Source organism: Sceloporus undulatus, chromosome 9 (genome assembly GCF_019175285.1).
Source record: "Sceloporus undulatus isolate JIND9_A2432 ecotype Alabama chromosome 9, SceUnd_v1.1, whole genome shotgun sequence".
NCBI lineage: Eukaryota > Metazoa > Chordata > Lepidosauria > Squamata > Phrynosomatidae > Sceloporus > Sceloporus undulatus.
In genome coordinates, this window is record NC_056530.1 from 34,115,527 (window position 1) to 34,131,654 (window position 16,128).

General features: G+C 45.9%; 1 protein-coding gene across 1 annotated transcript in view; it reads left to right on the plus strand.

Moving 5' to 3' along the window:
- LOC121916180 (GON-4-like protein) overlaps positions 1–16,128 on the plus strand; it is a 51,552-nt gene that overhangs the window by 34,845 nt on the left and 579 nt on the right. Inside the window, exons 19-31 of the mRNA XM_042441001.1 lie at positions 238–262; positions 1,524–1,640; positions 1,839–3,506; positions 4,328–4,592; positions 6,953–7,134; positions 7,460–7,657; positions 8,540–8,683; positions 9,449–9,592; positions 9,994–10,113; positions 11,911–12,024; positions 13,162–13,351; positions 13,985–14,729; positions 15,207–15,309. Of these exons, the coding sequence (XP_042296935.1) occupies positions 238–262; positions 1,524–1,640; positions 1,839–3,506; positions 4,328–4,592; positions 6,953–7,134; positions 7,460–7,657; positions 8,540–8,683; positions 9,449–9,592; positions 9,994–10,113; positions 11,911–12,024; positions 13,162–13,351; positions 13,985–14,729; positions 15,207–15,309 (4,015 nt within the window). The remainder of the gene's footprint in view (positions 1–237; positions 263–1,523; positions 1,641–1,838; positions 3,507–4,327; positions 4,593–6,952; positions 7,135–7,459; positions 7,658–8,539; positions 8,684–9,448; positions 9,593–9,993; positions 10,114–11,910; positions 12,025–13,161; positions 13,352–13,984; positions 14,730–15,206; positions 15,310–16,128) is intronic.

Genomic DNA, 16,128 nt, shown 5'->3' on the forward strand with positions numbered 1-16,128 from the left:
ACATGAGGTTGTCTTGCAGTCAAGTATATACGGTATGTGCACTTCCTGAATAATATAGCCTGGACTACAATTGGGGCAAGCAAGAATGCCTTCACTCAGAAATACCTGAATTGAGAATAAGGAGACAGAGGTGAGATTCTGGCGCATGTAGATGTGTGCTTAGGACAACCATTAAGCCTGGGAGAGTCAAGCTGCTCTTTCCTCACCTTGATGCTCTTTCCAGTCCCTCTTGAACAGGGCTGAGGATTCTCATGAGATCCCAGTGTGGCTTCTGAGGGTTCCCAGGTGGCACTCTTCCCTTCCCATGATACAAGCATCTGTTTTCCCCCCATCTTTTCCCCCCTCCTCTAAAAAACTGAAGCACTGCTTCTAAGGCTTGGTTATTAGCAGCAAATGCTTTAAACTTTACTATACTGTACTGGCATTTTTGGTCACTCCCCTTTTGTCTTTGTGTCTCCCATTCACACACCTTGGAACTTCCCAGAAACGGAATCTGGACTCATCTTGCTCTAGAACAGTTCAAGAAGTGAGGGAAGTGATTTAGAATGAGTTGCCCCATGATTGTTAGTTGCATCCAACTTAATTGCATAATGGTAGCGGTGTTTTTGCTGGGGTTTTTAAAAATTGCAGTTGTATTATTTTGGTTACATTGTATTAATTTTATCAGTAACTTTGGGTGATTGGAAATCAGGGCACACATTTTATTGCAGTAAACTCAGTTACAATTATTGATTGATTATGTATTTTATTTTTATGCTTTTTGTCCTGCCTTTCTCCCCAAAAATGAAACTCAGCTATGACACTGAAAGGACCTTAATTAAAAAGAGAAGTCTCACAGCATAGATAGGTGGTCCTGGGGGCCAAACGTTTGCTTCTGGCATCCACTAAAGGCTGTGCCTGGTCTGGAAATGGCCAAAAAGAGCAAAAATGCAAGCACATTAGGGATAATAATGTTTGTTTATAATACCCTTTTAACCAAAGGGCAGAACATCAGACATATATAATCAAGAACAAAACAATAAAATACAACACTATAATATATAAAATTATTAAAATTATATACTAATGTACTAAAACCAAAATCTGAGCGATCAGATGCTCACTTCCAGGTTTGATTTTAGAATTTCAGGGATATTGGAGAGTCGAGAGGAATCTACAGTCACTCCCCCCATGAAAAAAGAGTCATTCCTGGATGCCTCCAGGAATGGGGGGGGGGGGACGGGACTATTTGAGTGAGGAAAATATCTGGGAAATGTGAAGGACACCAAGGGGCTGCAGCAATGACGTTGGCCACATGTTGCCCCAGTCTTGCAGTTATCATAGTGAATATCTTTTCTAGAGCAATATTGGACATGTACAGACTGCCTGATTATTTCTTTCTCTTATTTTAAGCTTCTGGAGTAGCCTGAGCATTGACCTAGGTTTGAAGAGCAGAATCTTAATGTAAGAGCTGAGCCAAAAGGCAAAATTACCAGAGGATCTCAGAAACATCCATGACCATGTTCTCTTTGCTTGACTTTCAGTATTATAAGACGACAAAGCAATTGCCTGTCTTCTCCAGACTCTGTGAGGAGGTCCAGCCTAGTGATTGGAAGCCCCCCATAGAATATGAAGAACATCGCTTGCCCTTCTGGTTGAAGGTATTTTTCATTTTGTAGAAGGAGCTTTAGCTCATCTGGTAGAGTACCTGTAATGTAGATTGCCCCCATACCTATTTTGCAGTGCAGATGGTCCCCAGCACCTCTGAGTAGAGTAATAATAATAATAATTTTTTTAAATTTATATCCCGCCTCTGTTTGATGTTGATATGTCTTTTGCTTCTTTTCCCTCATGTCCAGGCCAGCTTGCCATCCATCCAAGAGGAGCTGGAGAAAATTGCGGGGAAGGTGTCAAGGTGTGCCACCCCAGAATGTGAACCTGTCAAGGCAGGAAGAGAGCCTGCAGAACCAGGGCATGGTGACAAATATCCCCTGAGCATGCCTGAGGGTTTGCAGTTGATCCTCAGGCCTCTGAACAGCCGATTTTGTCGGAAGGCCTGGAGACGCCAACGACCTTCTACTGCCAAGCCCCTACCCGTCCGGCCTGGCCTTTGCTTCCCTCCCACCAGCACCAACAGCTTTTTCAAAATGGCTGCCAAACATCCTCAGCCACAAACCTCGCCCAGCAAAGGGGCCAGCCGTGTTCCACGCTTGATCCAACCTGCACCAGTCATGCAGCCTTTGCCAGGAGTCCAGCACATAAACTTACAGCCTGCCATAGGGAACAGTGCTAGCTTTGAGCTCCGAGGCATGTTTTCCGCTCAGCATCCAGACCCCAGGGCCTGCTTGGCTCCCACTGTGCCCCAGAATTTGATCTCCACTCTGCCAATAGCGTTTCAGCCCAAGATGATACTTCCAACACTCCCAGCATCAAGAATACGGAAACCAGGAACTCCCAGGGGATGTCAAAAAAAGAAGCTCCCCCGAGCTACCCCCTTGCTCAAGGCTGCCCCTTTGCTCCAGTCAACTCCAGTCATCTTCACTGTCCCGACTGGGGCTGTGAAAGTGGTTGGTATTGCCAACAGTTGTAATATGTTGCAGCCTTTGACTGCAACCCCAACAGGAAGACCGCCCCAACCCATTCCCATCACCACTCTCCTGGTGAACCCTGCCCCTTTCCCATGTCCACTGAGTCAGCCACTGGCAGCCCCTCCAGCTCCTTCTTTGGTGGTCTCTTCCAGCTCTTCTGCCCCTCCTGCTTCCATGGTTGTGAGAGCAGCCAGGAGTCCACCTGCAGGTCCCATTCTGGCAGAAGCCAAAACAGAGCTGCAGGAGCTGTCCTCATGCACAGCAGTCTCTGCCGAAAAGGACAGTGGGCTCTGGTCCTCTGATCCCAACTCGAGTGTACAACTAGAAGTCTCCATCCGGGCCTGTGCAGAGAGGACAGAAGAGAGTCCGTCTGAGCTGCCAGCCACACCTTTCTCACCTTTGGCAAATGCAGCAGAGAATGAGAAGGCTGAATTTGAAGAAGAATCCAGTGATGCTCCTCAGGAAGCTACCCCCATTCCAGAGATGCCAAGTTCTTTGGGCCTTCCACCCAAAGAAGAACTGGTACTGGATCTTGGGCAGGAGTTGGACATAGAGCCTCCTCTTGAGTGTGCAAATGAGCCTAAGAAAAATCCGAGCAAGCAGAGCTCTTGTGAGAATGGGAAGGGAGGCCTGGGGGCACATGAGCCACACCTACAAGGGACAGGAACTGCAAGCAAACAAAACATGGTATCTCCCAAAGTTACCTGCAATTCCACGGCCAGTGAGTCTGACTTTAGGGGCTCCCAGACAAAGCCAGAAGATGAGTCCAGTGCGGAGGCCTGTGCCATGGGGCTGCCAGTCAGCCAGGAGACAGCAGCCGAGAAAGACGGACCGGAGGAAGAGGAAGAGGAAGACTTTGATGATTACATTCAAGATGAAGAAGATGAGGAAATGTCATCTGCTTCGGAGGAATCAGTGCTTTCAGTGCCAGAGCTTCAGGTAACATTTTATGTGACAGGAAGGCATGAGGAGCAGCTCTGCAGAGAAAAGGATGGTTAGAAAGCTACAAGACAGCTTGAAGCAGGGGCTCTCAACTTTTTAAACATGTGGAGCCCTTTTTAGAATCAATTTCTCTGACGGAGTCCTTAAGAGGCCTACCCTATGTCATAAGTTAATGGTGTTTAGGAGTAGTTACTTTTTGTTTCTTATCCTTTAATTTTGTTCAATTTTTATTTCTTTTATTTTTCTGGAGCAGCTGCGGAGCACCTGGGAAGTGCACTTGGAGCCCTAAGGGCTCTATGGAGCCCAGGTTGGGAAGCACTGGCTTAAAGTGATTCTGGTTCTTGGTGGGGAGGATGCTGTTGAGTTCCTGCCTTGTTCGTGGGCATAAGGGCAAGGTTGTGCATGCCCCAGAAGGTGCCTGTTTTCAGTCCTTTTGGAGGGCCACAGTCTGACAAATAGAAGTGACATTCCATCACTTTTGGCCACCTTTTTGGGTATTTGGGAGAAGTGATTGCTCTTTCAACAAGGTGGGAGTCCACCTCCCAGCCCGGGAAGCAGCATATTTTATCATGTTAAAGTATTTTTGTCCAGGCAAAATTTTTGCTTGGGGGTTTGGGGAGATTTCAGTGGGTGGGTGGGTGGGGGTCCCAAGGGGTCTTTTGTGGGCCACACAATTCTCACCATTGAATTAGGGCATCTGCTATTTGGGCAAGAGCACTCACTCATGTTTTATTCAACTGTGAGAAACAGGATGATAGAATGGCTTGGTCAGATGGAGCCAGAATATTTTTCTGATGCTGTGTTCTTGTGGATTAAAGGAAACAATGGAGAAGCTGACATGGCTTGCATCTGAGAGGCGCCTGAGCCAAGAGGGGGACTCAGAGGAGGAGAATTCCCAGGAGGAGAACTCTGAGCCAGAGGAAGAGGAGGAGGAGGAGGAGGAAGGGGAAGGGGAGAACCTGGAGAATCTGCAAAAAGAGGATGAAATAACAGATGAAGTAACAGATCCTGGAGACAGCCCTGCATTGTCTCTCACCTTGACATGCTCTGCCCCAGAAGTGGAGCCAAGTAGCACCCCATCAGGTGAGGTTGTTGGAGGCCGGGGAGTAGGTTGTGTCTCCAGAGAGTTGGGAGGCATGATTTCAACTGCCTGCAGTCACATATCCGTTGGGAGTGCTTTGACTGAGAGTTCTTGCATGGCAAGGGTTGGACTGGATGGCCCTTGGGATCTCTTCCAGCTCTACACTTCAGTGGTCTATGATTTCCTTGCTAAATAGGGAATAAAATGCTGTATATACTCAACTATAAATCGACCTCATGTATACGCCAAGGGCAGGTTTTGGAACCGAAAGTATGGATTTTGATATGACCCATGGACAGGTCAAGGTTAAAACTTTGGGGCATGTAACACAGCAAAGTTTCCAGGAGAAAAGCAATGGAAAACAATACCAAAAGTTCAGCAGGCATAACTATTTGTGTTCCCACTAAAGGCTGGATGAATGAGAGAGTGGGGGGAGGGGGTCAGTGTTTCCAGAACAGATTACGCTCTTGTCTTTTACCAAGGGTTGGTTCCTTTTAAAATAAGAGTTCAGGTACAGTATTTACTGCTTTTAGGCTTACAATCTAGAAAGACATGACACAAAAGGAGAAGGGAATGGCAGTGGGTAAAGGGATCATGTCCAGACGGTGTTGCCGCTTCTTTTCTCCCTCTGAGGCCTAGGCCTTGGCAATTGGACTGTAGGGGATGTGGCTTTCATCTACCTCTGGGGCTAGGCATGGTGGCAGTTAAGATGGACAGGGAGAACCTTGAAAAGAAGGTGAGAGATGGTACAGTTGTCATTAACAGCAATAAATAAACAGCAAGAGCAGCTTCCAGGATCAGTTTGAGGATGCACTTTTAACTGGACTAAGTAAGCCTTGAAGTAATAAACAAAAAAATACTAAAATTTCTTACCAGTATAGGTTCTGTCGTAATAAAATCTGAAGGCAGCCATTGGTGTCTTCAGGTTTCATTCTGCTTTTGTCTGTTGGAGAGGCAGAGATTTTGCCTGTATGGCCTTTCTGTTTCCTCATGCATGCACAGAATCTTCCTCAGTACTAGTTACGCTGCCTGTGGGATTCTAAGGGTGGTATTCTGTCAGTGGCACATCTGTGTATAAGTTTGGCTTGTATATGCAGATGGCTCTTTTTGCATGAAGCACAAGAAGGTATTCTTTAACCCTCCACACTGCATCAAAACCTTCCCCGCAACCCGCTGCAGCTTTCAGGACTTGGGAGTGGTTGCTGCTCCTGACTCTTACCAGTGGGGATGGGAAGAAGATGGAAAGCAATTCAGATGAAATTGTAACTGAGTACACTCTGTTTCTGTTCATCCTTTTTTCCTTACCCACTCAAACCCAAGACAAGCTACTTCCATCATCTGAATTTGGGGTCCCCAAGCTGTAAGTCCTTCATCATTTGCTCATGATCATCTGTTGCTGCTTCATCTGAATTGTCCCCTTTCCCATAAGCTGAAGTAGCAGCAGGGGCCCCTTCTGGGTTTGGGGCATGTGGTGGGCACACAGAACGATGAGGATGGTGTGCAGTGCCTTTCCAATCCCTGCACTGGAGCATTTGTTGTTGTGTGCCATTTCTTCAAGTCATTTCTTACTTATGGCAACCCTATCACTGGGTTTTCTTGCAGAATTTGTTCAAAGTGGGTTTGCTGTTGCCTTCCTATGAGGCTGAAAGAGTGTGACTTGCCCAAGTCACCCAGTAGGTTTCCATTGCCAAGCAGGGATTTGAACCCAGGTCTCCCAGTATCCTAATCCAAACAAGACATTGAAAAATGGATTCAAGCTAAGGAAAAGAGATTGCACCTCAGGAAGAACTTCCTGACCGTAAGAACTGTTCAACAGTGGAACACACTCCCTTGGAGAATGATGGCGTCTCCTTCTTTTGATGTCTTTAAACAGAAGCTGGATGGCCATCTTTTGGGGGTGCTTTGATAGTGTGTTCCTGCATGGCAGGGGGTTGGACCTTATGGCCCTTGAGGTCTCTTCCAGCTCTATGATTCTGTGATTTAACACTTCATCCACTACACCATGTTTTCTCTCTTTAAGTTCAGGACTTGCTCTGCCAACCCAGGTGTCTTCTCATCAGGGTTTTCCTATACAGTGGGCCCTTGCCTTATGCGGGGGATCCATTCCGGACCCCCCCCCCAGCATTAGGTGAATTCCGCCTATGCTCAAGCCCCATTCATTTGAATGGGTGTGTGGGGCGCCATGGGTGCGCGCCCCATTCATTTGAATGGAACATACCGCCCCTTGCACCCCGCACGTTCCCTGCGGCTTGAGCACGTATGCTCATGTCAGCGTAAAGCGCGTCCGCGTATAACGCAGGTGCACTGTACTGAATAAAAATGTTTTTCAGCTATTTTTATTACTCTGATTGAATTCTTCTAGGTGAAAATGCCAAAGCACCAGGGAAAAGTCGAAACTCTTACCGAGCTCGAGCCAAGCGAGGCCGGACTCGTGCCAGCAAGGACACCTCCAAGCTGCTGCTCCTCTATGATGAAGACATCCTGGAGCGAGACCCTTTGCGGGAACAGAAGGACTTAGCCTTTGCACAGGCTTATCTAAGTAGGGTAAGGAGCCCCTCACCTTTGGCTGGAAGATGTGTTCAACATGGTCTTAAAATTGAATACAGCATCCTGTTCCTGTACCAGAGAACAGTGAAGGCTAAGTTTTGAGGAGAGAGTGTTTGATTAATGTAGGAAGCCTGTCAGGCTGGAGGACTTTCTCTACAAGGCCAAGCTGTATCTATAACTGAAGGCTTTTGCCTGTCCACATTTTTTGGACTGGAACTCCCAGAACCCTTTAACATTCAGCATGGTGGCTGATACGCTAGGAGCTGAAGTCCAAAACACCCAGATTGGCCCCACTGACAAGAGTATGTTGCCATTTCTGCAGGTACGTGAAGCATTGCGGAATGTGCCAGAGAAGTATGAAGAGTTTCTCCGCATCATCTATGAGTTTGAGAGTAACGTCCAGAAGCAGACAGCTGTTGACCTCTATGCTGAGCTGCGTAATGTGTTGCAGGAGTGGCCTCAGCTTCTCACGGACTTTGCAGCCTTCCTCTTGCCTGACCAAGCCCTGGAGTGTGGCCTGGTGTGTAGGGTGAAGTGGAGGGGGAGGGGGCAGATGGAGCTAATTTGTGCAAATATTCAAAGAGTGACTAACTCAGGGTTATAACCCTGAATTGACTAGTCGCATCTAAACTACAATTCAAAGTTACAGGCCAAGATCCTCTCTCATGGGGAGACAGTGTAAAAGTTTTACATGTGGAACTATTTGATACCTAGCTGGATGAAGCTAGGGGAATAGTAATCTCTCTGAGTTCTGTCTGCCTGGGTTTTCTCAACTGCAACAGGTGAGACCTGGAGGGAGGGTGGGTAAGGAGGTGTAGTGGTCTGTCAGGATTCCATCTCCTTCACCAGGTGCCTGTTCCCCAATCTATTGGGTTTGAGGTTGTGGTTTTGACTGTGGGTGGCTGGAACAGAATAGGAATTCTATTGGTGTAGTGCTCATCCTGCTGCTCCATAGTTTTTCTTCCTGAGCTAATGGAGTTCATCTCAGTGGTGATGTTAGTCTCCTGTCTTGTTGTGCTGTAGAACGTCAGTGTGCATGCTGACTGCACTTTGTCAGGATTTCCTAATTCTCCATGATGGCTGTGTTCTGTCCAAAGTATTATCTGATGTCACTCAGGCTGCAGGACATACTATTGACATAGTGATCAGTGTTAGATGGGATGTGAAGAATCTTTCCATAGCTCTGTTGTTATGGGCAGATCAGTAGCTGATGAGGTTTAACCTAATTGGTACTCCAAGCCTCTGCAGGGTTTGTGTCTCTTCTGCTGCCACCTGCTGCCCAGAGAAAGCAGTTGCACTTCACCAGGCATCCCTCTCTCCCTGCACTTGGTAGCAATTGGTCAGCACCAGTGAGAGTGGTATGTAAGCAGTAATATTTTATCATGTTCTCTTTCCTGGGCAGTTTGAGGAACAGCAGGCCTTTGAGAAGAGCCGGAAGTTTCTCCGGCAGCTGGAGATCTGCTTTGCTGAAAACCCTTCTCACCACCAGAAGATCATTAAAGTGCTCCAGAGCTGTGCTGAATGTCTGCCCCAGGAAATAATGGAGGTAAGAAGCCCATCCTGAAGGTTCCTTCATATAGCAAATTGAGACTGTGCCCCTTCAGGCTACAGATTTGGAACACCATGGAAGGATAAAAGCAGAAGAGTTGTGGCATCAATGGTGGATCATATTTGGAATCTTAAAGCATCCAGCTAGTTACCTGTAGGAAGCCATAACTGGGTTTGAATGAACTAGCACTCTTCCCCATGGCTTCTTGCCCCACAATTGGCATTCAGTGACATGTCGATATAGCCACTCAATAAACCAGGAATGAGGATCCAGCTGCTGCCTTCCAGAAGTTGAACTACAATTGCCATCACTTTCTACTAGCATGACATCTAGTAAGGAATGGTGGGGTTTGTAATTATGTTGAATTACAACCCCCCCCCCACCACCACTCCTTACTAGAAGCCATGCTAGCAGGCTTATTTCTGCTACGGATAGTGACTTCATCATTCTCTGAATGTGGAACGTTACACAGCCACAATGGCACTGTCCACAACAAGAGACAGAAAAATAGACACCAGGAAAGCCCAAAGTTTACAAAAGGACTTTAAAAATCAGCAAGAAAAGGAACCAAAATGCTGAAGTGATCATGGCTGAGAGAATTACAACCTAAAAATCTATTTGGTGAATGAGCCGAGGAATGCTCACCTCCCTTCTTCGTTTCCTCCTTCTCTTTCTCTCCTTTCTTCTTGTCTGTCTCTTTCTGTTTCTTGTGTGCCTTCTTTCTCTTTGTCTTTCTTGTGAATCATGGTGGTGCTTGGTTAGCTGAAAACCCAGATGTGGCAGTTGCTGAAAGGGCATGATCACCTGCAGGATGAGTTCTCAGTCTTCTTCGATCACTTGCGCCCTTCGTCCAGCCGCTTGGGAGATTTTGAGGAAATTCACTGGATGGAGGAAAAAGATTATGAGGTGGGGGCACTTTTGTGTGGCTTTGGAGAAGTGGGAAATTTGACTCCCTGTATGATGTGGATTGATATTATATTAAAGGGGTGGGGTTGGGGGATATGGATTGTATATTTTAATGCTGTAAGCCGCCCTGATTGCAATGGGCAGAGGGTCGGGATAAAAATAAATTTATTATTATTATTATTATTATTATTATTATTATTATTATTATTATTATCCATCACTGATCATTGGCCTATGTTGGCTAGGGTTGATGGGAGTTGGGGTCCAGCAGTATCTGGAGGGCTATGAGTGTGTAGGGATAGAGAGAAAGAAACTCTGACATTGAAATGGACACTTTTAAGCTGCAGGGCTTCCTCAGTCCACAGGGCAGCTTCACTGCTTAATACAACTCCTTCTCCTAGTTTGATGGATTTGAAGAAGTCTCCTTGCCAGAGGTAGAAGAGGAGGAAGAACCCCCCAAAATCCACACCGCCTCAAAAAATAAGAGGAGGAAGGAACTTGGGATCCAGAACACGGACAAGGTGAGAGGAGAATGCTAGGGAGGCCTGTTACTGAGATTCCAAAATTAGTATTGTGCTTATAGATTCAGGATTCTGAGAATCTTAACTTTTTAATTTAATTTAACAAGAGGTAGCTCCAATAGTCTCCCATCCATCCTCCTAACCCACCTTTTCTCAGCTGCAGCCCACCTTCCCTTGCACAAACTGGCCATTTCATGGTGGTGGGGAATGGGGAGAGCAACAGACAAGTATCCAGTGACAGCCATCCGCAGGGGCCTCTGGAGGTCCAGAGATCTCTGCAGATGATGCCATTGTTCTGTGACCAGCTACAGGAAAAAAACAAGATGCTTGTCTGCTGTTCCACTTCTTTCCCACCAACCAGGAAATGGCTGGGTTTGGGGGAATGCAGCTGAAAAAAAGGTGGGATTTTTGGGGGGGGGGGATTTTGGTGATTGTGTAGTCAGTAGTGAATTCCACCCTCTGCAATGGCCAATAAGGTTAGCTGTGATGGCACAACTTCAACTCATGCCACTGTATTTACAAACAGGATGCCAGCCAAATATAGGGCCCAAACAGACAGGCCAAAATAAAGTTGCTTCAGGTCACTTTGGAGGTATGCTATTTAAAGAAAACACACATCTTAAGAGGCCAGAAGCTGTGCCACAGCTGCACTCCAATCCATAGGACTGGAGCATGGCTTCCAGCCTTTTAGGGCACATGCAGCACTTAAACAGTATACCTTCATAGTGACCTGAAGCAGCTTTATTTTCACCTGTCTGTTCAGGCCCATAGATATGAAAGCATATCTCCAGAGGCCTGGCATCCATCATCTGTTTAAAAACCCCAAAGGAGAGACTACCAGACTCTGAGGCAGCAGATTCCACTGTTGAACAACTCTTGCTGTCAGGAAGCTCTTCCTAATGAGGAATCTCTTTTCCTATAGTTTGAATCAGTTGCTCCAGGTCCTATTCTCTGAGATTCAGGATCTTCAAAGAACCACCATAATGCTGTGTGCATTGATGATATTGGCCTCAATTGGTTTATGAAGCTTGGAATGAGCTGTGTCTGCTCCAGGCAAGCCTTCCTAACTCCTTGTGTCATTAACTCCCTGTTAATGTCAAACTGGGGAAAAAAATTCTGACTTATTGTAAGTTAACACATATGATTCTAACTTATTTTCCTGGTTTTTAACTGACATAAAGTCAGAAATCTCCAGTTTTGCTGTTATTTAGTTATACAAGGCACATTGGACTTACCGTAATAAGTAAAAGAGATGTAAAATAACTATGACTTATTGCAACCCACATACGACAGAAGAAAAGTTGGTCAATGAAGGCTGGTTTAGGAAGCTTGGAGTAATAATCTGAACAAGGCCATAAATGTATGAAATAGCTAAAGTAGTTGTGGAAAGGCACCCTGCAGTGATCTGACATAGAAGAGAACCAGAAGAAATCAACTCAGGCCTCCAAAGTTTTAAACTTCCTTGTGTTTTTAACTTATTTGTTGACATATTCTATTTTGATCAAGGTGGTATTTTTAACCTGCATTTTTAAAAACCTGCATTTTCAGCACTTGTTTTGGCAATAAATAAATAAATAAAAAATCAGCATATCCATTAAATAAGTAAATAGTTGACGGCTGACTGAGCTCTGCTTCCAAATTTGGGGCTTTGGTTCTAAGCGCAGTCAAAATGCCCTGTCCCAAAGGGCTATTTGCATTTCTGCCTGCAAGTGGGCTGTCTTTCTGTGGTGTGTAGTGGATTGAGCACATTTTGTTGCCTAGTTTGCTGCAGAGTTCACCTTCTCTGGGTGCTTTCAGGAATCTGAGTGGCCAGACGGGATTAAGGAGTGCTTCTGCTCTTGCCATGAAGGGAGCAGTGACCTCAGGATGAAGCGGAGCAAGCGAAGAACCTGCAGCCATTGCATCAGCAAGGTTGGTACTGAGAAACTGTACAGATGAGTACAAATGGATGCATCTTTCATGAGAAGAGGCTTAAGGAGGTGATAAGCTTTAACAGTTTTTTCCCAGCCTCCAAACGTGTCGGACAGCAACCTCCACCATCCCCAGAACTGTAAAGAATGACAATTATTAGAGTAAGTCTCGCTTGCTTTTTGGTGGGTTAGAAACAAAATTCTTTTAGACTGATAGCTAAGGCCATTTGCAGGTGTAAGTTCACCTGACACCTGCATATTTATTTTCTTAGTTGTTGCAGAAGTTGGCATTCTCTTCATCTCTCTCTACAAAGGCCAGAGACTTGTCGTTGAGACACTGCAACCCCATCTCCAGCTATTCTGTGGCTGGTAGAGAGCATGGTTAGATTAGAGAAGCATCTGATAGCTTTTAGGGCTGAAGGGCAGGGTATAAGTACTGTAATGAATCTGGCTATATCTCTGAAGCTAGAAAAGGATTATATCATCTGCTGAGGCCTCTAGGGGACCCTATGGGATCTCAAAGGTTGATGCAATAATTCTGCGCATGGCTGTGGGGACATCATCCTTCCCCTGCTCTCCACCACTCGGGATGGGAGGGCTATAGCAACTCAGTGTTAAGTTTGGAGGGTGTTGAGTGGCCAACTGTAGCATAAGTCCATACACGAAACTGTTAATGTTACAGTGCCATATAGGATGCCAACATGTCTTTCATCTTGGCAACAGTCTGAGAGTTGTCACTTCCCTGTTTTCAACTCACCCTACAGCCTTATGAGCTACATTTCTTGTTCTCCTCCCAAAAAACAGAAGTGACCAGAACATAACATTGAGTTCAGAAAACGTGGTCAGAAGTTAAAACAAAGTGCTGGGGAAATGGTTTGTTAGCTGAGAAGTACTGTATACCACCTTGTGTATTCTGAAAGCACACTTATGTTTTTTGTATTTTGTTTTGTTTTGGATCCCCCCCCCCCATATGAGGAGTTGTGTGCGTTCAGGAATAGCCTTCCCAAGAGGACAAGTCACAGTTCCCACCTCTGACTTGAATGATCTTCATTGGGATTTTGGGAGCAGGAAACATTGTTTGTGAGGGTTGGGAACTGAAGCTCTTGCAAGCTCTTTTTGAACCCCACTTGGTCTGCAGGCAGCAGATGGCAAGTTCTTCAGGAATAAAGACCACCAGGAGCTTGCAGAAAGCGTTGCCCAACAGGACGCGAGTCCCTGTCATGAAGGAAAGGACCCTGCAGAAGAGGGACCGGAGCAGAGAGAAGAAGGGGACCTCCCCCAGAACAGGATGCGGTCAACAGTCAGGAAAGCAGATTTTTCAGGAGCAGGTGTGTTGGGTGTGAAGGGCTGGGAGGGAAAGACATGCCTGTTGAGAAAAAGTGTCAGCTTTTGTGTACTCAGGATTCCTAGGCAAGCTTGGATTTCTGTTCCTCCTTCAGTAGAGGAGCAGCAAATTGTCAGGGAGGTACCGCTGCCTTTCACTGTAGGCTTCAGCCATACCAGTCCCAGTCCTGTCCAGGTGTCAGCAGCAGCACTTGCTCCAGGCTCTCAGTCCTTGGTTTGAAAGCTTTTCCAGAAACTTTCCATGCTGGCAAATTCCAGGTGTACAGAAAACTTTAAAAATCTTGGAGATATATTAAATAATAGGCAGATTGGTGGTTGCCGAACCTTCATCACATTTAGAGTGCACCAGATGGGTTTGTTGCTAGAAGGAAGGCTTGGCCAACATGGCACTGCTGTCAGCCATGGGCTACTGAGAGGCTCAGTGTCACCTTTTCAGTCCCACTCCCAGGCATATTAAGAGCTGTGGGCAACTCAAGCAAGAAATGTTGGTAAGGCAACCTGTGGCCAGAGATGCAGTAAAACCTGTGTTTCATACCTCTCAGCATCACCTCAGTATCAATGAACAGTAAGAAGGATGTGTGAATTGGCCTCACCCTGCTCTCTTTCTCTCTTCCCAGGTTCTCGTGTGGAAGGAAAGCCACCCTCTTGCAAAGAAATTTCTTCAGGAGGTACCCTGTCATGCAGCCGGACTGCTGAACCATGCTCTTTACCAGGTTCTCCCAATACAAAGAAGGCTGGTGATGTGGGCAAACAGTATCCTCCTAATGTTGCTATGTCTCCCATCCCACAGACACAGAGAGGCTTACTGCTGAAACCACCTCGACCCAAAAATGGCTCTTCCTCCACAGGAGGGGGAAATGAAATCGCAGTTGGTCTGAGTAGTGAAGAACTGTCTTCGGGCCTTTGCAAAGAAATGTTGGAGCCTGTACCATTAGATAAAAAATGGACAGAATCCCTTGCCTCTGAATCCAGCATCCCAGAGGAACCTATCATTCCCACTCAATCCCAACTCCAGAACACAGAGGCAGATAGATGGCCTGCCTCTGTGGAGCTCAGATCCAGTGGGAAGGAGATAAGGGGTTCATACTCCAAAGACTCTGGGCTGAAAGCAATGGGAACAATTGAGGGCTTGCAGACTGAAGCAGAAGTATCTACAGGCTGTAGTTCATGTGTCCTGGCTGCTGGTAAAAAAGGGAAAACTACTCAGGGCTGTTTACAGGAGCTTCTGCCTGCAGCAGGAGGCAGGGAATGCTCCATCTTGTTGCGGGGAGATGATCTGCAGCAGAGAGCAGTTGAAGCCACAGTGTGTGCCAAGAACATCAAAGTCAGCTCCACGGGGGAAAAAGTTGTCCTGTGGACCAGGTAAGTACCCTGCCTTCTTCCAAAGCTTATACAAGAGAATGTAGGTAAACTTCATGGATTTCAGCTTTTTTAGGAGTTGTTTGGTAGAATTCCTTTACCATGTCTGACCTGCATGTCTTTGCTGACAGTAACTTTTAAGCATATATAAAGTGCTTTTCATTTAGAGGAAAAGCAAAATAAACAAAAATAAAACCATACTCTCCTGCACTAGAAAATGTTCACATATGACTGAAAATGGAATGCTAAGGGTGATGGAGGAAGAAAGGTAGGTAGTGGGGTAGGGGCTGTTAAGGGAACGACGCATCTTGGTATCTGGTCCATTGTGAAAATAATTCAATATTTGGTTATATCAAACTGTAGCTGGAGGTGGGAGTTTTAGAAACAAAAGATTCCATTTGCTGAAGCAGCTTGTGGAATTATAAAGGCAGGAGGTCTCTGCTTGCCTCTTTCACAGTCAGGTTCTTTGTTTCCTTACAGAGAGGCTGACCGGGTCATTCTGACCACCTGCCAAGAGCAAGGAGCCACACCTGACACATTCAATGCCATCTCGCAGCAACTGCACAATAAAACAGCAGAGGAGGCAAGTTTTTGTGGGAAATCAAGTAGAGGGATGGAATCCTCCCCTCGCCATGCAACCTTGTCTCTTGGTATTTGTTCAGCAGCACAGGAGCCACCTTAAAATACACCATTAATCTTTAACATTGGTAGTTATGTACCCCCATTTTACACCAGTGCAAATTTGCACTTACTAAGTTTTTAAAAGCCAAAGAAGCTGGCCTGATTTCTTAAAAATCTACATTGACTGGTAAAGTGAAATTAATTTAGAAGAGACTTCTTTAAAAATCAAACTGAGTGCACTTCACATTAACCACACTTATTGCCCTTTTGGTTAAATTACAGTGTGTCTGCATGATATACGGGCACGTTATACATGGCTTTCAGCATGTGGGGCATAAGGGGTGGCGCATCACCGAGCCCCATTCACTTGAATGGGGCTTGAGCATGCATGGTATTTGGTTTACGCGGTGGGGGGGACAAATCCCCTGCGTAAGCCAAGGGCGGACTGTATTTCTGTGTCTTCTCCCAGTTTACTACTGGTGGCATGTTGTCCTACATACAGTACAATCCTTGTATCCATAGGGTACAGTAACCCCATGGTACCCACGTATGGGGGGGCACATCTGTCTAGGCATCTGGAGGCCCTCCAGCATGGCTCTATGATGAACTTCTGGAAATACAGCATTCACTTTTAGCCACAGTTCCACAGTGTGGACTGTTGGAGTGTATTCCCCTGAAGATACAGGAATCATCCTGTACAGAAAAATGCAGAAGTGAAACTTCTTCCTTTAATATTATTTTGTGGATTTAGAATAAAAGACAAAATTCAAGTTGAGGGAGT